The sequence below is a fragment of the Planococcus citri genome, chromosome 5 (assembly GCF_950023065.1).
Source record: "Planococcus citri chromosome 5, ihPlaCitr1.1, whole genome shotgun sequence".
Classification (NCBI taxonomy): domain Eukaryota; kingdom Metazoa; phylum Arthropoda; class Insecta; order Hemiptera; family Pseudococcidae; genus Planococcus; species Planococcus citri.
This window is the reverse complement of record NC_088681.1, coordinates 70,397,995-70,421,955: the sequence shown is the minus strand read 5'-3', so window position 1 is coordinate 70,421,955 and position 23,961 is coordinate 70,397,995. Positions and strand designations below refer to the sequence as shown.

Below are 23,961 nucleotides of genomic sequence, written 5' to 3'. Positions count from 1 at the left end.
TAATATTTACCTACGGAGGTACGCCGCCGAATAAAAATTCAATTTATATTCTCATAAGGTACTTCGTTAGGTGTGAAGAAGAAGAAGGAAAAAAACGTAGAACAAATAAAAATCTTCAACACGTTGCGTCGCTTTATGCATAGCGAAGAGAAAATTTTCTTAAATCGCGTTCCATTGTATAGAGATGATGAATTCAACAATTCCCCTCCCCCCTTCTTCCGAGCATTCGAGCAATTCGAGATGTTTTTTGTCACAGAGTCAGAATAGTACATCTACTCATCTACCTACAGTCGTTCACTAGGGAGGGATATAGGAATTAGGAAATTCATTTTGCCAAAATAATTCATCGTACCTAACGTCAACCTTTTACAGCCCCACCTATACCAGAATAGGCAGATATATGTTCTCAACCAGGAAACCGGAGGCATTTTCGTTTTGGCAGAAGTACCAACGTACAACCATGCTGCACGTTTTAATGGCCGGAAAATCCTTCATACTCTCACTGCAGTATCCACGAACAGTTGAACACATGTAGGGTAAGGACAAAACCTGGGGTCGATTTTATCGTATTTATTCGAATTCTGAAAATCAGTTCTGATTTCACTCGATATTATTTCGTAGGTATCTAATATGATTATTAAAAAAAAACTTCAAATTTTTGTGTGTTTCAACATCCCCTTCACACCGAATCTAGATTTACTGCGAGTTCCAAATGTTCCCATTGTATCCGGATTATTCATTTCAATTTTAAAATATTCACGAATCTAACGAATTTTTGATGTTTTTAAAAATTTTCTCGCACTTGAATCCCCTCCAACGAGTCTTGTGAAGTCAGAATAATTCTCTGAGCTTTGCTTTTTGTATGTTTTTCGATTTAAATGCCCAAACAGTTGATGCGATCTCAAAATGGCCGAAAATTATTAAAGGGTCATTCCATGCCAAATCGGCGGATTTTTGCACGAGGGTTCTTCGATTTTTTTCAAAATCAGATCTTGTGTAGAGGTCATCAAACGATGACGAATGACGCAAACCGGACATTTTTTCGATTTTTTTTGACGGAGCTGTGGCGCTTCAAAGTTCTCCAAAATGGCCGAAAATGGAAAATTTCAGTTGCGAATTGCTCCAGTTGTACGTGGTATAGAATTTTGAACTTTTTTTCAAATTGTAGTACTTTGAGAGGGTAATCGACGAATTATGTCAAAATCAGTGTTGCCACTTTCTGAAACCTAAAAAACTCGATTTGAAAACTTATAATTTAAATATAACCACGATGTCCACCAGTAAAAATTCTGAAAAAATTCTCAGTTTTAGTCCTTTTTATGTAGAATAACATATCAAAAAATTGGAGGGGCATTTTTTTTCATTTTCGAGAAAAAAAAAATTACAAGTTTTATTTTCATTGCAAAAGTACCATCAGAAACCTAAAAAATGAAAATTTTTGCATTTTTGAAATATTTTATCAATGTGTAGACGAATATGTGAAAAAAATCCCCCTCACCCCAATTTGTCAACGAATTGACATTTTTCGTGCTATAATTTTATTTTAAGAGTGAAATGTGTTGAAAAAATGTCGTCGCCGTTAAAAAATTGGGGTGACGGGGATTTTTTTCACACATTCGTCCACACATTGATAAAATATTTCAAAAATGCAAAAATTTTCATTTTTTAGGTTTCTGATGGTACTTTTGCAATGAAAATAAAACTTGTAATTTTTTTTTTCTCGAAAATGAAAAAAAATGCCCCTCCAATTTTTTGATATGTTATTCTACATAAAAAGGACTAAAACTGAGAATTTTTTCAGAATTTTTACTGGTGGACATCGTGGTTATATTTAAATTATAAGTTTTCAAATCGAGTTTTTTAGGTTTCAGAAAGTGGCAACACTGATTTTGACATGATTTGTCGATTACCCTCTCAAAGTACTACAATTTGAAAAAAAGTTCAAAATTCTATACCACGTACAACTGGAGCAATTCGCAACTGAAATTTTCCATTTTCGGCCATTTTAGAGAACTTTGAAGCGCCACAGCTCCGTCAAAAAAAATCGAAAAAATGTCCGGTTTGCGTCATTCGTCATCGTTTGATGACCTCTACACAAGATCTGATTTTGAAAAAAATCGAAGAACCCTCGTGCAAAAATCCGCCGGTTTGGCATGGAATGACCCTAAAATAAGTACGAAAACAGCATAAATTTGGTTGTTCTGAAAATTGAAAATAAATAATATGACGATTTGGAGAAGCAATGTGGACGGGGGGGGGGGGGGCGGTCTGAATTTAAAAAATAAGTCGATATTCGTATTCGCCGCTCGATCCCAAAAATAAACCACACGTCATAAGATTTTTTAAATTTTCAGGAAAAGAGGGGTGGCAATAAGCTTAGGAGGGGGGCTTTCGAAGTAAAAATGTTTTAATTTCCAAACAGAATTTGAAAAAACGAAAAAAAAACGGAAGAAAATTTGATTGATGAAACGAAAAAAAAGCAAGATTGATAATTTTGCCAATTTTTCGACGTAAACAGAAAACAAATGTTTTTATGGCAGTTTAGACAGAAAAAAGATTTTTGGACAATTTTGAAAAAAACGGTACTTTTTGACACAAATTTGGATTTCATGTCAATGGGACCTTTTTCGGTAATTCTGACGAATAAAAGTACTTTTTCCACATCACGAAACATTTTTTTTTTTGGGCTATTAGGCAGAAAATAAGACTTTTAGACAATTTTTGCAAAAAGCAAGACTCTTTTGACAAAAATAAGGAATTTTGACAACAATTTTGGCTAAAGTTGGAATTTTTGGGCAATTCTGACAAAAAATTGAACTTTATTGCTTTTTTGACGAAAACCGAAACGTTCATCGGTAATTCCGGCGAAAAACATAATTATCTTGACAATTTGGTAAGGAGGGGGGGGGGGGGATTATGGACAACAGAACTTCTTACACAGCAATGGCAAAATTCAATACTTTCTGGATGATTCATGCAGGGGAAAAAAATGAGATTTTCTTGACAGTTTTGACAAAAATTTGAACTTTTCAACACAGCAAAAATTACCTAGGTAAGTCTTATTGAAAAATTTGGACAAAAAATAAAAATTTTTGAAAATTTTTTCAAAAATAGGACTTTTTTGACAATTAAGACAGGAAACGGCATTTTTTGGGGATTTTTTGGCGGCTTTTCCGGGAGAGTGAAATCCCCAGACTTTTCTCGGTTTTCCAGAGAATGAATACCCTCACTTTGAGGGCATTAATGCCTCCGAAAAAAATTAAATTTTACTAAAAAAAGAAGCTTTACAGCGATGGGACTTCTGTTTGACAAACTGTGAAACAAAAAGAGGACTTTTTAGGCGAGGCACAGTGACTCGAATTGCGAAAAAAGGCGCGCATGGCGTTTTACAGCAAAGCTATGACCATATCAAATGTTGAAAGTAGTGATTTCGTTGTAATTTTCAACGAGGAATTTGAATCCGACGTCCTTTTCTTTTCGCTAGATTCATTGAAGGGGGGGGGGGTGGTAGATACTAAAATCAAATTTTGTAAAAATGAAAAAAAAATCGAGTGATATGTCAAAATGTAGGTTTTTTGGATCGAGAAACACGAATCTGAGGTCCTTTTTTCCCTCAGACCCCATGGGGAGGTGCTATCAAAATCAAATTTTGTAAAAATAAAAAAAAATCGAGTGATATGTCAAAATATAGGTTTTTTGGGCCGAAGAACACGAATCTGAGGTCCTTTCTTCCCTCAGACCCCTTGGAGGCCCTTGGAGAGGTGCTACCATTCTTGAGACATCTCGTCTCAAATGAGACTCCATTTTAACTAAGTTAATGCGAAATAAATGTAAGTGAATAAGGCATAAGTTTTTTCATTCAATCCCTTCAAAACCGCGATTGCGTGAAAATGTGTGTTGAATTATGCAGAATTTGGGCGTGGTAAGTTATATTGCGATTGACTAATAAAACCCCTCAACCAAAAAAATCTAAATTATGATCAACTACTCAAATTTTTGTGATTTTTTCAAAATTTGATTTCGGTAACACCTCCACTAGGGGCTGAATGAAAAAAAGGACTTCAGATTCGTGTTTCTCGACCCAGAAAACCTACATTTTGACCTATCACTCGATTTTTTTTTTCATTTTTACAAAATTTGATTTCGGCAGCACCTCCCCAAGGGCCCTCGAGGGGACTGCAGAAAAAAGGTACCTCAGATTCGTGTTTCTCGACCCAAAAAACCTATATTTTTGACATATCACTCGATTTTTTTTCATTTTTACAAAATTTGATTTTGGTACCACCCCCCTGAGGGGTCTGGCGAAAAAAAGGGCATCGGATTCGAATTTCTCGTTGAAAATTACTACGAAATTACTACTTTCAACTCTAGATATGGTCATATGTAGTTTTGTTGTAAAACGCCATGCGCACCTTTTTTCGCCATCCGAGTCACTGTGCAACGACAAAATTCAATACTTTCTGGATGTTCAGGGGAAAAAATGAGATTTTCTTGACAATTTTGGCAAAATTTAGGGGCTTTGGACAGTTTTGGCAAAAATAAGATCTTCTTGGCCAAAAATAGGATTTTTTGATAATTTTGACAAAAAAAGATTTTTTTTGACAATTTTGAAAAGAAACGGAATTTTTTAGAACTTTTTGGGACCGACATTTCCACAGCTTTTCCAGGAGAGTTTAATGCCTCCGAAAAAATTCAATACTGAAAAATAAGATTTACAGCGATTTTGTAAAAAAAAAAGGACATTGGTTAGACAAACTGTGAAACAAAAAGAGGACTTTTTAGGCGGGGCAAGGCAAAAATCAACACCTTTTGCACGTTTTAACAAAAAATCAAAAATCTCAGCAATTTTGGAAAAAATACCGACTATTTGACTATTCTATCAAAAAACTAGTTCCAGAGAATTTTGACCAAAAAAACATTACAATTTTTCATCAACTCACCAAAAATTGACACTCTTTGACAATTTTTGAAAATGGGAATTATTTGACAATTTATTTACGCTCATAGTTGACATTCCCCCTCCCCCCGCCTAAAAAATTGACGCTTTTCCAAAAATCAATTTTTTTGACTTGGAAAATTATGCAAAAAAAAAAAACAGAAAGAACCGTAGAAGCAAGTATGATAAAGAACAGGACTAATGTTTGACAATATCGGACCAAAAAAAAAGACTTTTTCAACAAATCTTCCTCACAAGGGAGTCGAAAGAATTACCCAACATACACCACCAGAGCAAATTTTACCTCTTGAAATTCGATCCTCAATTTTTTGTAAATTCTTAAAATCTTCAATTTGACTCATTTCTAGTGAAAAGTCGAAAATTTGATTACACTTTATTTTTGATCAACCTAGTCGATTGGTGATAATTCGAGCCATATTCTGGAACTTCAAGAGGTTTCTGGATTCTCCGATTTTTGAAAAAAAAATTCCATAAACAGGGTAAAAATTCAATTCAGCACCTATGAACTCGAACAAACTAAATTTTAGATACATACATTATAATTCACATTTCTTTTCAAAATCCTCACAGAAAATTTTGGGTTTAAATCAGCTCGAACGAATTCTGAAAACATGTGCCAAAATTAATGGGAAGGCTCAGAAAGAAAATAAATGTGTTCGTAGGCACTGAATTTCATTCTGACGTTACGCATCTATGGATTTTTCCCCAGAAAACTAGGAAATCCGAAAATCGGCTCGAGACTCCGGAAAAGTTCAATTTTCCAATCAATTCGATCAAATTTTGATTTGTTCGTGAGAAATTGGCCCACTTTAAAATTTCAAAAATTCTTCAAAAATTTTAATAATGAATTTCAGCAGCTGAGATTTGTGTATAGTGATGTAATTACTCGTACTTTAGGAGTCATGTTTCGATTCCTGGTCTTATCAATGCGCTTAGTCAAAATCCACGATTGTTGATGAACTTCAGCTACCAATTTTCAACCATCGAACCGAACTTTCGTTCGAGCAAGTACCAAATCAAAACTCCACAAAGAACCACAACAATATTACTCGTATAAACGAACGAAGAACGAAACAAAAATGAAACGCAAGGAGAAACATACGCATACATCCGTACGTAAATGTATATACCAGTAAGTACATACTTTAGAAGCTCTTTACTCCTTGTCGAGTACATTTTATTATGAAATATGTAAAAGTGGTTCGCCATTCCTACTTTCAATCATTTTATAAGCATGCACAATTCCGTCGAGTTATAGTAAATTACAAATAGGTAAATAAAAATCCCTCTAATTTACTCGACACTCTCGATGATGTTGTGGTGTTTGCCTTTTTTTTTCCTCGTTCATTCTCTCTTTTCACTCACTCAACCAAGTGGTAGTGGTAGTGGTTGCTTTACTTTTCATTATGGTTGAAGAGCGCGTACGAATAACGTATCGAAAGTAATTTTAAACATTTTCGAGTATGCTTCAATTTGTAAATGAACTCCGCGAAACATTCTACCAGTAATCATTTCGCCAAAATGTTAAACTATACTTATACATACAAGGAAAGCCAGAGTGTTTTTAAAAAAACCAACTACATTATAAGGAATTTTCCGTCCATAAATTAATCATTATCGAGAAAAAAATCAGTCAACAGGCAGTATTTTAAAATTAGCGTAGGTAGATAAATATTTAGAGAAATGAAAAGCATTACAATCAGAAAAAGTCTTAAATAAACAAAAAATGTTTCTCAGTGTCTCGGCGAATTTTCTGTTCCTCCAATCTTCCAAAAAAAAAATAAAGTAAATAAGATGAAAATGAAGTTCAGCTCCAAGGCCCTCTATCGATCGATCCAGGCTTATACTAGAATTTTCAAAATCTTCCATTCATTATCGCCTTTTGAAGGTTATTTTCAATATGAACGAGAAAAAAAAAGTGATTTCAAGACCCTGATTTTTTTTTCGTATAAAAATGCCCCGACATGCACCTCGATGAAAAAATCAGGTTGCCCAAACAGTCCTATACTTTTATAAATGCGAACAAACTCGTACAGGGTGCTTTAATTCCCACATTGATAACACCTTGGCGCTATTTACCCAAATCAGAATTGAACACGCGATCTGGAAATCGTTTTGCGCTTAATTAACATAAACAATCGAGCAATTTGATCGCAGTTTGCGTATGTTTTCTCGTACATATTCACAAATCAGACTTCGCGTTAACTTTTAAAAACTCTCGAATAGATGACGCAATGGGAGAGGGTATGGGTAGGGAGCAGGGGCGTAAATTCGTGTTAGTACCGTACTTTTTCCAACTTAATTATAAAAATTCGTTCAACGTGGTCGATTAAAAGGTAGGTAAAGTACGAGTAAAAAATGCTGCGAGCTGACTTCTTCATTTCCGACGTCTCGCGTTGATATCTATAAAACTCAATTTTAGACTTTCATTGCTGCCGCGAAAGCGAGTGAAAAAATTTCGTTTTCAGCCGCAGCATCGAAGGAATAAAAAAAAAATACGAGTGAAGTGAAAAAGATTCTTATCTAGGGAAATTTTTTAATTTATTTCGTTCGCTGAACCCACGACGACGATGCGAATCAAGAGGGATTTTTTCCCCCGTACTTGGAGCTGGTTTTACTCGTATTATAGTACGAAGCGGTCTTCGGGGGAAAGGTGAACTTATGCAGAAGAAATTTTCAAATATCAACTTGATAAAGACAATCTTTTTCGGCTACTTACTTACCTACTTCTATACTTGCGAGTCGTATACGCGTCTGACGTAGTAATACGCTGCCAACTTATAACCTTACCAGATCGTGGTAAAAGTTTCAAAGTTTTCGATTAAATTTTAATAGGTATGATATTACATCGTTCTAGAGGAAAAATATCAGCTTTAGATGGCAACCTACTCGTTGGTGGTATACGAGTATTTTTTTTATACTCGCAATCGGTTGAAATGATTTTTGAAAAATTTTCGCCCACAGATCTGATCAATCACTAATGTTTTTTTTTTTTCGTCGAAAAAATATGTTCTATCTAAATTAATCGAAATCAAATTTATCAACTACAAATATGTAGAAGGACCCTTGAAAAATCGAAAAAACGAATTCTCCAAAGTCGAAGTCCATAATTTTTCGTACCTTCTCCCACCCCAAACATCAAAAAAGAATTGATTTTCGCCTTATCTGTTTAAAAAGTCCGCTCCTTGTTCCAAAATCGCCAAACAAAAGTCCTGTTTATAAAGTTCTGGTACAAGTACTTTTTTTTGACAAATTGTCCCATGTCAAAAAGTGTCAATTTTTAGTAAAATCCTTAAAAAGGGCCAATTTTTGCCAAAATTGTAAAAACAGTCTTGTTCTTGCCAAGATTGCCCAAAAAAACGTTGTTTTTGCCAAAAGTGTCAAAAAATTTCTGTTTTTTGTCATGGACAGAGAGTGTCAATTTTTTGGCAAGTTGACGAAAACTTGTAATGTTCATTCGTCAAAGTTCACAGGAAGTAAAGGGGGCAAGGGATGAGCCTCCGCGAATGCTTTTTTAAGAACTATGAATAAATTTTCTCAATAAGGTGGCGCCCCCTGGAAACAGTAGTTCAACTACTGGTCAATCATGCACCCTATGCCCAGGTTAAAACAGCCCTTCTCAGGGCCTCCGATGAGGACACCTCCCTTAATCATGTCCATAACATAGAGGGCCTGTCAGGGCCAAAGGAAGTTATATTAGCTAAAATTGTTAAGAACCTGAACATAGACGTGCTGGCCAGTCAAGAAACACAGGCATAGAGAAAGCCAGAAGCCAAAAATCGAAGGAATGAAACTTATCATTGATAGACCCCATGAGAAATATGGAAGTGCCATACTAGTTAAGCTAAACATGGAGGTAAAAAGTACTTCACTGTCTGATGAAAATAATGTCGAGATTCTAACAATCGACATGGGAAACTGCTTAATCTCATCTGTTTACAAACCACCGAATGTAGAATTTACATGGAAAGAAAACAGCAATGTCCCACTCACAGAAACAAGAATAATAGTTGAAGACTTCAACAGCCATAGTGTAAGCTGGGGATATACTGAAAATGATACAGATGGTGACCTAGTGGAGAAATGGGCTGAAGAGCAGCAGCTGAGCTTGGTCTTTGATGCAAAACTGCCAGCATCCTTCAATAGTGGAAGATGGAAACACGGATATAACCCAGATAACATTTTTGTTTCTGAGCGAATCTCAAGTCTATGTCACAAACAAGTAGCAGATCCAATTCCCCGTACCCAACACAGGCCAATTATATGCGAAATTAAGGCGGTCATCAGCCCAACTAAATGTGAAACCCCACCTCCAAGATTTAATTTTAAAAAGTCCAATTGGGAAGCTTTTAAACAGGCAATTGAAGAAAAGATAGACAACCTACTGCCAATACTAGAAAATTATGAACTCTTCAATGAAATCGTTAAGAAAGCCTCAAAAGACCATATTCCAAGGGGAGCAAGAAAGGAGTATATAAACCCATCATCACACATCATCACACACACACACACGCACGCACGCACGCACGCACGCACGCACGCACGCACGCACGCACGCACGCACGCACGCACGCACACGCGCGCGCGCGCGCACACACACACACACACACACACACACACACACACACACACACACAGGTATAGCTGTTCAACTCATGACACAATACAAGGAGTATGTTAAAAAATTTAATGAAAATTCTTTCTGTGAGGAAACCATTGAACTAGGAAATAAATTAGCAAGTGATATAGCAGAATCTAGACAGAAAAAATGGCAGGAATTAGTAGAAAATCTGGATTTCTGCAAAGACTGCCGAAGATCCTGGCAACTGTTGAAGAGACTTGATGTAGGCAAAACCCAACAGAGTAATTTCACTCAGTACTGGCAGGAGAACGGTATTTAGATTTAGATTTAGATTAAGATTTCAATTGAGTTTTTTCATGTTAATTTAGGCTTGTTGACCGGATACGAGAAAAAAAAAACTGGAAATAAATCATCAAAAATTGAAAAATTCAACATTTTTGTAAAAAATTTGTGTACACCAATTTTTGTCAAAATTATCGTACTAAAAAATCCTTCCTTTTTCATCAAAATTGTCAAGAAAACTCAATTTGTTAATATTAGGCCTATTATCGAAGTTACTGGTTCTTTAAATTCATTCAAATTTTCAAAAAGGACTTGTTTTTTGAAGAAAAAAAAATCGGACAACATTTCCTCGCTTTTTCCCCAAAATTGCACTAAAAAATGTTTTTTTTTTAATTTCCAAAAAATCATCACATTTGTTTGGCCAAGATTGCAAAAATTTCACTTCTCTGTAAAAATTGCAAATAAGGTCCATGTTTTGTCAAAACTGCCATAAAGTCCTATATTTTGTCAAAATTGCCAAATAAAACTATTTTTTGTCAAAATTTCTAGAAAGTAGTGTTTTTTGCCAATATAGAGAAATTTTTTTTGGTCAAAATATTCAGAAAGCCTCGCTTTCTTTGTCGCAACAAAATAATACGTACTTTTTTACCTCAAAATTTACTTTTCTACCAAAATCACATGGAAAAGGATGTGCTTTTAGTTGGTCAAAATTTCCAAAAACAAGTCAATAAAATCGAAATTGCCCAAAGGAGTTGTTCTTTTCAATATTGCAGGAAACTCCTTTTTTCAGTCAAAATTTCCAGAAAATCTTGCTTTTTTGTCACAAAAATCTGTGTTTTTTTTTTGTAAAAAAATCTGTGTTTTTTTTGTAAAAAAAGCTGTTTTTTATCAAAATTACCATTTTTGCTTTTTGACAAAATTGAGAAAAATCCTACTTTTTTGTAGGTAAAAACATTGAAAAAACTTCCAAAAAGGATTGTTTTTTTTTTCAAAATTACACAAAAATCCTGTTTTATAGTCAAAATTTCTGTAAAATCTTGCTTATTTGTCAAAAAATCTATTTTTTTTCAAAAAAAAATTAGTTTTTAATCAAAATGACCGAAAATCTTACTTTTTGCCAAAATTGTCAAAAAAAAAACACCTACTTCTTTGTAAGAAACGCAAAAAAGTTTTTTTAATTAAAATTATCAATTTTTGTTTTTTGCCAAAATTATCAAAAATATCTTTTTTCTTCGTGTCATAAATTCTAATTTACCGAAAAATCTTACTACTTTTTCTGCTAAAATTGACAAGAAAACCTACTTCTTCATCAAAATCGCAGGAAAGACTCTTTTTTTTTTGTCAAAATTGTTTAGAAGTTTAAGTTGGCGTGTGATCGTGGAGGGCAAATTGGCGGTATTTTAGAAAACTACAGTAACTCCGAAGATTATTAAATCATTCGAATCATTTACAACCATGTTCATACAAAAGTAAAATTATCGCAAATTTGAATAATTCCTGTTCAGTTTCGTGATTTTTTTCATAATTATAGTCATCGAAGAATTTGTTCGTTATGAGCCCAAAAGGGACGCGTCAATTACTCGCCAATCATTTTGTAAATTTTGACTCATGTCATTAAGGGAAAAGACCATTCAATACTATTTTTACACAGGTATCTAATTGAAAAACAAAATACACCGAACGTTGACAAAATAAAAAAAAATGTAATTTCCAATTTACCTTCTAATTCGGCTTCAGATTCGGGTAAGAGATTCGTTGTGTTGTCGTCTGGCTTTCGTAAATCCATTCTAACTTTATGACCTCTGTAAGCTGCTTGAATTTTAATAGCAGCCGCTGTTTCGGCTTCGTCCGATACTTTCTCGTTAATCGGCTCGGATTCTGCGAAACATAAAAAAAAACGAAAAAAAAAAAAATGAAAACAAGAAAACGCAAAAACAAAAAAGAAATGAGCCAGCTTCGCATTATACATTCAGCTCACAAAATTCGCCAACGTTTAGCTTAGGTACATGAATCATTTGTAAGGCCGTCCCCTGCCCCCTGCCTGCTCTTTCGTCGTCGACGACGACACTGAAAAGAGTCCGGGCAGATAAATCATTCGTCGCGTCGTTTCGTGGCTCATTTGTTTTCACCTTTTAAAGAATACACATTGCACATTGCATACATGTCAACGAAATGAGCGATCGGGGCTCGTGAGTCGTGTTCAACTCGCAAGCTTCTGAATGCTGTTCTTCTGTGTGCGTTTTCATTTACGAGCGGCGTTTCATTAGGCAACTTATTCTACATTAAAGTACCTACCTCTCTACCTAGTACCTATAATAATGAACACGGGCTAAGCGTACAGCCCCGTACCGCGTCCCATCCGATGTCATAAAAGTCCTCCAATTTGCATACGAACGAAAACACGTTTACCTAAAATCGTTTCCATAATTCGAGCTCGACTAGGCGATATTTTATTCGTTCGATTCGATTTTACATTATTTACGAAGGCGGTATGCTCTCCAGTCTCCACTTCGTCTCCCATTCATCATCCGAGTGCTGGCCCATGAATCGTGTCGGTCGTCGCACGTGACTCGATTCTTTTTCGTCATTATGGTTTTTTTTTTCAACTTCTCTCCCTCTCCATCTATACGCTCTTTTCACTGGTTTCAAAAGAGAAAATTTTAATCACTCGAAATTCCAAACCGAACTGAAAACTTTAATAAATTTTTAATCATTCGTAGGCGATAAAATGGTTCTCTACGATGGTCGATAGAGTACTAATGTAGTTTTATTTCACAACAGACACCAACGACGACGTAGGCTAGATTAAAAATGAGAGCCATCGGCAGAAAAAAGAAAGCAAAAGGTTAAAAGTGCGCCTTTCAAACAAAGGTACCCTGCCTATAGTGACTAGTGCCTACTCGATGGCATGGCAGCTAGTACATTACGCGTAAAATGTAGCTTGCCAATAATACTGGACACTGGCCAATTTAGAAATTTAAATTTTTAATACACTGTTTAGTGCTCGCAAACTTTTACGTGGTGCTTTGTAAGAGTTACTGCGAGCTTAATCGAGTCATAACGGTGCTTTACGCTTTTGTGCTCAGCTCTAGTACGACTAACTTTTCATAAAAATAGATCCCTTTGAATTGGAGCTTATTAATTTTCTCTCTATAATATTAAATTTACCGGAGATGTAGCGTATATATCATTAAAAATTTTCTCAGAGTGATGGCGAATGAGGTATAAGGAGAAAAGGGGTGAAAAGTTCATACAAGTGATCCGATCCTCTTTGTTGTTAGGTTTACTATCGTGGCCTGACCCCATCGAGAAAAAATCAGAATACATATACCTGAAACTTGATAATTATGTTACGTGGAATAGATGATCTAATGAGGGAGAGGGAGTCATTGGGGGGTGGGATTCTGAATGGCACAAAATTTCTAAAGCAGACGAAGCTAAATCGAAAGTGCATGCAAAAATACATCACCGACCCAAAACTTCTTCAGCTTGAATGAATATTTCGATTTTTCGCGAATTTTTTGAAAATCTTCGTACTCAATATGGAAAAAAAATCTAAATTTCACCTGTTTGACCAAGAAAGCTGGAATTTTGTACCTATTCAAACATTGATTTGGCTTTTTGTTCCCCAAACATCTCCCATCTTTTGAACTGGAACCCCCATGATGACCTTTATTATAGTGACCACTTCCCAATTAGCATCAACATCCCTCTTCAAACTCAGAAACCCACCCATGAAAAATTTCCCAAATGGATTCTAAACAATGTAAACTGGTCACATTTTCACAAAAAAGTTCTCCCAATTGACTTTACACTAGATGATCTGGACACTATAGTTGCATATTTCACAACGTTTATTGTCCAAACAGCTGAAGAAACCATTCCAAAAAGTAAAAACTTCTACAAAAGTTCCCAAAAAATCTGTCCCATGGTGGTGTCATGAACTAAAAACTGCAATCCAAGATAGAAAAAGATCATTAAAAAAGTACCAAAAAAATCGCACTCTTGACAACCTCGTTGATTTTAAGAAAAAAAAGAGCTATTTCTCGCCAAATCATTTTATCCAAACAAAGAGAAAGTTGGAATAATTTCATGTTGAGCATCACCCAAAGTACAACTACAAAAGAAATGTGGAAAAAAGTTCAAATTCTTAAAGGAAGTTATATACCTACTGAAATACCCTACTTAGTAGATGGCAACACTGAAATAAACTCAATAGATGACATTGCAAACACCTTAGCTAGATCCTTTGCAAAAGCTTCTGCAACTGTCTCTTATAGCTCTGCTTTCCAAACACTAAAAACACAAATTGAATCCACCCCATTAGACTTTTCATCAGAAAATCTAGAATCATACAACTCTCTTTTCTCTCTTGAAGAGCTAAATCATTGTCTAAACTACAACATTAAAGAGTCATCCCCTGGACCTGATGAAATTTCCTCTCACATGTTGAAGTAATTTTCAGACACTGGAAAAGAAGACTTACTTCAGTCATATAACAAAATTTGGACTTCTGATTCCTTTCCAAAAATGTGGAAAACTGCAACAATCATTCCAATATTAAAACCCGATAAAAACCCAAAACTTGCATCTAGTTATCGCCCCATCTCCTTAACTTCAGTTCCTTGCAAAATACTTGAAAAAATGGTTTTTAAACGTCTCAATTCGTATATTAATTCCTCAAACTCTCTTAGCATTTATCAGAGTGGTTTCAGAAAAAAAAAGATCTACCCTAGACCACCTCTTTAGTCTTCAAAAAGAAATTAGTTCAGCCTTCCAAAATAAAGAAAGTGTTCTTTCAGACTTTTTTGATCTTGAAAAGGCATTTGATAAAGCCTGGCATTATAAAATTCTCCAAAAATTACATTCTATTGGAATTAGAGGACATTTAGCCTACTTTATTCAAAATTTCTTAACAAACTGTACTTTTAGAGTGAGAGTTAATAATACATACTCGGAATTTTTTGAAATTGAAAACAGAGTCCCTCAAAATTCAGTTCTTAGCACAGTTTTATTTATACTTTTGATTGATGACATTTCCAATGTTGATTCTAGACCCATTTCTCTGAGAATCTTTGCCGATGATATAAACATTTCCTTTCTTTCAAATAATATTCAACTAACTAGCTCTTCAAGTAACCCAAGAAACCCTTGAAAAAATTGAATCATGGGGAGATTCTAATGGTCTAACCTTCTCAGCGTCAAAAACCCACTGTATACTTTTCACCAAAAAAAATAAGATTCCTCCAGATCTCATTCTCAACTTCAAAGGACACTCTTTAGAATTCAAAACCACTACTAAATTTCTTGGCTTAACTTTTGATAGAAAATTAAATTGGACTCCTCATTTACTAAAAGTAAAATCAGATACTTATCATGAAACGCCTAAATCTGTTGAAAATAGTAAAAAATACTAAATACATATAATCCATCTCGCAAACTCCTACTTCACTTGTATAAATCTCTAATTCGCAGTAAAATTGAGTATGGAAGCCCATGTTTTGCAAATATCTCAAATAAAACTTCAAGTATCCTAAAAACAATTCAAAACTCAGCCCTAAAGATCTGTATGGGAGCCCTGTATTCCTCTCCAATAGATATCATTTATTGTGAAGCAGCAGAATTACCCCCAGATTTTAGAAGAACTCTCATAACTAACAAATTCATCTCAAATGCATCCACCAACCCTTCCCATCCACTCCAAAACTCAATTAACCCACCAAACCCCCAACATTTCGACCATATAGAAGGACCCATTTCCAATTTCATCACTATGTTGAATGATCTTCAAATCAATCCTTAAACTCTCCTTCAAAAACCAATATTATACCCCCCTTGGCTTTTAAAGCCTCCTCAAGTCAATCTACAGCTTATCAACTACCTACTCAAAAAATAGCCACTCTCCATTAGTAATAAAACAGAACTATCTTTATCAGAATACAAAAAATTCAATCTTTGCATTACAGATGGATCAAACCAACACTTTACACAGGATATGCCTACTCTATAAATGATGGAATTTCAAATTTTAAAATCCACAACTGTTCTTCAATCTACACTCACAACTATTTTCCACTGTCTCTGTGATATACCTACTCGCTTATGAATCAGAAAATAAGTCCTTCTTAATTCAAAGTGATTCCCTCAGCTCACTAACTGCTATCCAAAATCTTTTTTCCGATCACCTTCTAATTCAAAATATTCATAAAACTCTATTTGACTTACAAAATTCAAACTTCTTCATACAGTTATGTATGTAACTTACCCAGCCACGTTGGAATCTTGGGAAATGAAATTGTAGATGGAAATGCAAAATCTGCCGCCACTCTTTCTCCCCTTACATTTATCACAGCTGACAACCTCAAATCTGCCTTCACCCAAAGCACACTTAAGAAATAGCAAAACTTTTGGTCCCTCCAAACCACAAACAAGCTCTTCCAACATAAAAAAATCAGTCCGTCCTTGGGAAAACCTCTCCCACTTAAACAGACTTGAAGAAATCATTATAACCAGATTGAGAATTGGCCACACAAAAATCACACACAATCACCTCTATGAACAGGCCCCAAAACCCACATGTCAGTTCTGTCTGTCAGAACTTATACCTGTCCAACACTTACTATTTCACTGTCCCTCCTTCCATCAGCACAGACTATCCCTACAAATAGATGAAAGATCCCTATTCATACCAGACGACCCTTCCGAAATTAAAAAATGCTTAGACCTAATCAAAAAACTTGACCTTACCAACTCGATCTAAATCTCACAGGACGGGTGTAATAATCAAGTAATTACAAACACCCCCCCCCCCCAATTGTGTTGTTGGAAATAACTATTTGAAAGCTCCAACTTTTTCGTGATTTGTTCAATTGGGCAGAGTACCCGGTTACACTCTTCGCAGCAATTCGTATTCCCAACATGTAATGCCAGAGAACCTCCTAAGGGTTAAGAATTGAACAAATTTTGCTAAATAAATTTTCAAATATAAGCGTCAAACCAAACGAATTAATTCTTTCACATAATATGCGGATCATTGCAAATCGAGAAGGTGACCATGGGACGAATTCGAGTCCGCATGAAAGACCATCGTACCTACGTACCACATCACACATCGATGATTGGATTTTGTACCTGCGTTTCCAGTTGGTCAAATTCAAATCTGACTATAAGTTTGATTCAATTTACATCGAGACAAGGCGAGGCACACATCGTATCTGCTGATAGGTATATTGTTTACACGAATAATTCGAAAAAGGTCGCCTCTTTCTGGCCAAATGCCGATCGTACCTGTCAACAGTACGATGCGACGCGACGGACGGGGTGAAGATCATTTTTGAATTCGACTATATACACGAAGTGCTAACACGTTATCGATATGCTCGTATACTCGTACTCGTGCTCTCGTATATGGGCCGTATTACAGTCTTAATGTATTCGCAAACATAACACCTATCGTTCGTAAACAGCGACATGTTTTATAAAATTATACAATACGCTAAATTAAATATCACAATGACGGCTCGGCTCGGCTGCCGAGTGCCGAGCCCGTGCGCACGCTACATACTCGTAGTTGGTACTTTGAATCGTTATAATCTACATTTCAAACAATCGCGAATGAGTCAATTTAAATTCCGCATTGTCGCTGTTTATCGATCAGTAAAACGTGTATTTCGAGTTGAGCGAGCATCATTCTCGCTCATTCTCTACTCTACCACTACCTCGTCTCATCTGTTCCATTGGTTTTTTTCCCATTTATATTTTCATTTTTCCGGCGGAATAATTTTTGTATAACTAACGCGTTCGCGTATAATTCTACATTATAAATTATCCGATGCTGGAGCGCCACGCCGCGCCAGTATACCGAAGACTGCGATACTCTTCGTGCTCGTATACATTGTACGTACAACTCGTACAAGTTATACGCAAGTCGCGCACAAGAGAAGAAGCTACTTTATCCGCGTTATTTGCACAGTATTATACGAGGTTACCGCCACCGTCGTCGTCGTCGACCAAAGATAAAGAAAAACAGCCCCGAGTACTCGAGTTCGTCGAACCGTCTTGTCAGAAAAGGTTTTTTGGTCGGTGTTCCTTCTTCGTAATATCCTAATACTCGTTCAAATACCACTGTATCGAGTAACTTTTAGTACTACGTACTCGTACTCGTATTTTGCGAGCTGCACGAGAGCCAAACTATCGTGCTTCTTCATTCCTGTCTTATTACTACGTTCGTTGTTCATGAATAATAGCGTACGTAAACGTATAATACGTACAACTGTAAGAATCGTACAGTTCGTAAAAATCGATTTTTTCGGGACAATTTCATCAATTTTTTCCTCTCCTCTTTTAGATATTTCATAGACAAATTACGTTCTCGTAATAGCTCGAAGTTGATTTTCTATCGGTTTTTTACGATATTTATTTTCGTTCATTACGAACACTAGGTACGTCAGCGATGCGTTGTCGAGGATATGCGTAAGTTAGATTAAGCCGGTGATCGATAAAATGCGGTGGAGGGGTGAGGTAATTTCCTCATCTGCTCGATAGTCACTCCCAAGAAATACCCATTTTGTCTAAAAATAACATTTTCAAAGAAAGCTTCATGTCGATTGTCATCAACGCAACACGCACCCGGCTATTTGAAAAATATCAGTCTCCGGGGCGAGAGCATAAATTCCCACGAAGAGCTGGTGGGAAACGTAACGCAACCATTCGCGGTCAGAACTGACGTCGTAAAGAGCGAGTTTTTTCAAGTGGTATTCGTCAATTATTGGATTCACATCCTGTCCTTCTTTTCTTTTTTTTTTTTTTTTTTTTTGATACGAAAATTATACATTCCCCTTCTATCATAAAATGCTATTTTTTTTCAAAAGTAAAATTCTAAAAATAATGGAGGAAAATTCTTTGGAAAATTTAAATCAATATATGTACCTAATCATATCCCTCCCCCTTAAAGTTGTTCCTTCGGATGAAAAAATAATTTCCTTTTCAAGAAAAAACCGTCCCCAGCCCTTCAAACCATATTGCGCCCCCTCCCAGTAAGAACCCCCCAAAAGTTGAAAAAAATCAGAAAAAATGAGAATTAAATCAATGGCACATGTTTTTCTATTGATGATGAATTGATATGTTTTCAAGCGAATCGAATCATTCCCAAACGATTGACGACTGAACAAATTGATTGATTTCTAGGTGAATCATTCGCGAACGAATTGAATAATTTTTGGTGAATCATTGGCGAACGAATTGAATAATTTGTGAACGAATCGGATAATTTTTTATGAATCATTTTCAAACGAATTGATTCGTAAAAGTGACTCGTTCGCGAACGAATCGGTTCATTTGAATAATTTCTGGTGAATCATTAGCGAAAGAATCGAATTATTTTTGGCGAATCGTTCGCGAACGAATTGAATAATTTTTAGTGAATCATTCGCGAACAAATCGAATTATTTTTGGTGAATCATTCGCGAACGAATCGAATAATTTTTTATGAATAATTTTCGAACGAATTGATTCGTATATATGACTCGTTCGCGAACGAACGATTCATTAAAATAATTTTTGGTGAATCATTCGCGAACGAATTGAATATTTTGTGAACAAATCGAATAATTTTTTATGAATCATTTTCGAATGAATTGATTAGTTCAAGTGACTCGTTCGCGAACGAATCGGTTCATTTGAATAATTTTTGGCGAATCATTCACGAACGAATTGAATAATTTTTGGTGAATCACTCGTGAACAAATCGATTCATTTTTGGCGAATCATTCGCGAACGAATCGAATAATTTTTCATTTTTATGAATCATTTTCGAACGAATCAACTCGTTTAAGTGACTCGTTCGCGAACGAATCGATACATTTAAATAATTTTTAGCGAATCATTCGCGAACGAATCGAATAATTTTTCATTTTTATGAATCATTTTCGAACGAATTGATTCGTTTAAGTGCCTCGTTTGCGAACCAATCGATTCGTTCAATTAATTGTTGGTGAATGATTCACGAACGAATTGAATAATTTATAGAAAATTTCACCCAACCCGCTTGGCTGCTTCTACTTTTTCTTCATGAGAAAAAAATGTATTTTCACGCGAAAAATCCCAATTTTTCAACGTGTTTACCTAAGGTTTTGAAATCTCTGTTGTGTAGGCCTTCAGGGGCACTGGGGCCAATCCATGGAATGTTTATCAATTTTTTTTCCGTCAAAATGTCGACCTAAGTCGCAGTTGGTAATTTTTTTCAAATTTTCTGAAAATGGTCCTTATTGGCCGTATTTATTTCCTATGTATTTAACAATAAAGAACTTTACTATTTCGAATGAACGGAAATGGGAAATGAATTGAATACGTACGTATGTAACTACCTATGTATGTATGTATGTATATATCTATATGTACTATGTACATTAGAGAGGTGTAGAAAAATAGTATATATTGGAATGTGACGAAGTGTGTATTAAGTGAGAGTCTATCCAGAAAAATTTCGAGCCTCTGGCCGTTCAACACGTGGAAACAGTGGTCCCGAAGTAGGGTGATTTTTGAAAAAATCTCGCACGATAGATTTTTGATATTATGCCTCCAGCGAGCGTCGTCGAAATGTCCACTATCTTTGCGTGGTCGACTTTTCATTTTATTTCATTAGATGTATTTTTTCTCTCCTTCTTTTTCTGTATTTCGCGACAAACTACGTTTTATTTTTTTTCAAACTTAACGACGTCCATCCCGCGTCGAATGACAGAATTTTAATTAAAACTTCAACGCAATCTGTATCCATCTTTACGCGAAGATGAGTCGTCTTCGTTTCCCAATTTCCACCCTTTATGGTATTCGTTGTTAAGATGTCAAACACGTCAAAGCTGTATACTAAAACGAGGAGACGAAAAAAATAACAGAATAAAAAGTAAAACCCTGCGACCTCGAATCTCACGCCCAATGAAATCATTTTGAAATGTTTAAAACAACGATATTTAATTAAGGAAAAACGCGAACAGTGATTTTATAGCTTACAGTCACGTTTTTCGTTCGTCGAGTATACAAAAAAGGCGGGAGGTGAGAAAGGAAAGGAGTGTTTTCAAAACATTCTCGCGTAATTAATGTCTCGAGAATAATTCACACAGAACTTGTTTCAAGGTTGTGATTTTTCCCTCGAAATTCGCCATAATAATATAAAGCATAAAACAAGTTTTCGTGGATTTTTTTTACTTTTTTTTTGAATAAAATGATCGTTGATTAAGAATGATTATCTGAATAATTCATCACAGTTTTCATTCTTTTCTCCATCACTACCTACTACTGGAGAAGAAAACTATTCGAAATGTTTAGCTACCAATACGACGACGAATGACGAAAGTTGTAATTCGGAGCAAGACGCTCGCATGTCCAAATTTATCAGACATCTGTGTGATCTCTCGTTGTGCCTTTTTCCTTTCAACATCAGTACGAAAATACCTGGTATACATGTATAGCTGGCACAAATGAAGACGTACAGTGCCCACTTATACTTGGACGACGAAAATTACAATCGAGACGAGAGGGATTAATTTTTCGCACCATTACCCGCAGCTTTTCAATTCGACTCGAACAAATTTCCAACAACGTTCATCAAGAATGAAGGGGCCGCTGTCGAGTGCACCGAATCGCGCCAAAACCTTCGAATCATTTTTGCTTCTAGTGTTTTTAAAAAATTTGCAAATTGAAATTAAGAATCAAGACGATGGTAATGAGGAGGGGTGGGGGGGGGGAACTCGGACGGGCTTGATTTTAATTTAATTTCGTGTTTACCTTTTGTCAACGAAGAAAAAAAATTGCTCCGAAGCATCTGCGACGAGGAAGGTCACCAAAAATGGTGTAATTATTTGTTTTTTTTTTCTCTTCGCCACGTAGTATAGCCTAAGGCGGTGGTGTTTTTTTCGCATTTGATAAATTTGGTATAGGTAGTAGGTCTAGGTACGTATTTCGTATCGAATTTACATTTCGTCGTCGTTTTAAAAAAAACTCGTAAGAGATTAGCGAGCCGCGTCGCGTCGCATCTTATCCCTTTCGCGTTGGTTTATTCGTTGCAAATAAATTTCCTCTTTGCTTTATTCGCAGCGACAAAACTTTCGACTCGGGCGCCGAGTAATTTATGTTTTTCTCGTAGGTATCATCTTTCAAACAATTCGCTCCAGCTTTTCTTTCTCTTTTATACTAGTTCATCTTGTAACAATAGGTAAGGCAAAACTTTCCGTAAAAGTTTTCACTGCATACTACGGAACGACGACGAGTACCAAATTACGATCATTAAGATGGTTGAAAATTGCACACAGGCACATGGCACAATGAAAGCTGCAGAAAACATAATGAAAATTGTTTAAAATCGCATTAAAATTCATTATTACGTATTGCTTTTCACTGTACGCCTGTGTGAATTTAAACAAGGTCATTTTTGGCTGCGTTCGCGTTCCTTCGTGTGTCACTCATTCTGTTCGCTCACCTTTTTTAATGAACCCCCTTTTAAAAAATGACAATTTTGAATGTCGTCTAATGCTCGAAACTCAATTACGAAATTAAATGTCATTGATGGGAACTCCGCAGGGCTATTTTAAGTTTATAGGTAAAAAAGTCTGAAAGAATTTTTTTGAGGAACTCGACAGGATTCTTCCATGTTTTCATTTCAAAAGTCTGAAAAAAACAGAATGTAATCTTTCGAGAGTTTGGCATCATTTTAGCACTTTATCGTTTTTCTCCAAGTTCTTAAAAGTCATATTTGATATCTCATAGTTGAAAGTTGACTTCAGCTCAGTGTTACGTTTTCGTTTGTCGAAAGGTCAAAAATATTAGTATCCAATTTTTCACAAGTTATTAAAATTCTGACATTATATTACTCCTTTGAAGGGCCTCCAAGTTTCCCTGCGAAAAATAGGAAAAATCAAAATTTTAATTCAGCCTAGAACGCTGAAATTTTGGTATGCACCAAATCTATTTTCAACTTTCAACTAGCCGAATCGATTAGAAAATGGTTTCGTACCGTTTTGAGCAATTCTGGAGATTCCAGTAGATTTTTGAAAGATGAAATTTCCAAAAATGTTCACCTTAGTGAGGTTGGAAAGTTACAATTCACTTCATACCCTAATTTCAACATGCTGAGTCGATTACAGGAGTAGTTTCAGTAAGTTTTGGAGCCGCCAGCTGTATTTTAGAAATTATTCCAAAGGTACTCCCGGGTAAAATAGGTGATATGCCTCTGCTCCCGAATTTTTGAAATTTTGATGAAACACTGGGTAGTGGGTACCTTTAAAAAATGTAGAACCCAAGAAATCCCCCTCCTCCTCATTCCACCCGCGCCTGCACAAAATGGCATGAAATCATCTTTTTCGGAGGATAAAAATAAAATCATACTTCAATGAGTTTTCAACATTCAACAAACAATTTTCAATTCACCCAAAATATAGTGCAAGAGTAAAAGTCCAGCCACGTGAATTTTTCAACCCCCCCCCCCTCTCCCAGGAGGAGACATTGACAGAAGAAAATTTGAAACCGCCATATCTCCGAACCTAATTCAAGCACACGAAAGTTTCTTTCTTCCAAAAATATACCTGCATGAGTACTACATATTATTGCAATTTTCTTCAAATTTTTTCACCAGTTGAGTCATCTCAAACACTCAAACAACACTCAAAAATGTGTTTTTGTGTCATGGAAACGCCAAAAAAGCGATAGTGCCAGAGATATAATTCTGAAATTTTGTATGCGGGTCTCTAAAAACCGTAGAAAATGAAACAATTTCATGAAAACCCCATTTTGAGCCCATGAGCACCCCCTCCCGCAATTTTGGGGCGAAAGAAAAATGGCAATATGGGTATCGTTATCATATAAATTGAACCAGCTGAACACGAAAATGAAGTTAGATTCGCAGTTGGACCCTCCCAAGGGCCGCATTGGGGGAGGAGAATCGCCCAAAAACTGAAGAAGAAGAAGAAGAAGAAGAAATATGTATTTATCGGCTCAGCGCCTAAATGCTATACACGAAGTGATCAATTTTTATACAATAATAACGCGATACTTAAGAGGGTAGGCAAAAAATTTTATAAAAACCTACGAATATAACGATTTGAAAGAATTATTGTTTTATTGCATCAAAAAACATCTTGAGGATTTTTAT

The 23,961-nt window shown here is 35.7% G+C and overlaps 1 protein-coding gene across 2 annotated transcripts in view; it reads right to left on the bottom strand.

Moving 5' to 3' along the window:
- The window catches only part of LOC135849285 (neuromodulin-like), a 177,923-nt gene that overhangs the window by 14,503 nt on the left and 139,459 nt on the right, over nucleotides 1-23,961 (bottom strand). For both annotated transcript variants that reach the window (XM_065369649.1, XM_065369650.1), the window contains one exon: nucleotides 11,541-11,699. In XM_065369649.1, the coding sequence (XP_065225721.1) occupies nucleotides 11,541-11,699 (159 nt within the window). The remainder of the gene's footprint in view (nucleotides 1-11,540; nucleotides 11,700-23,961) is intronic.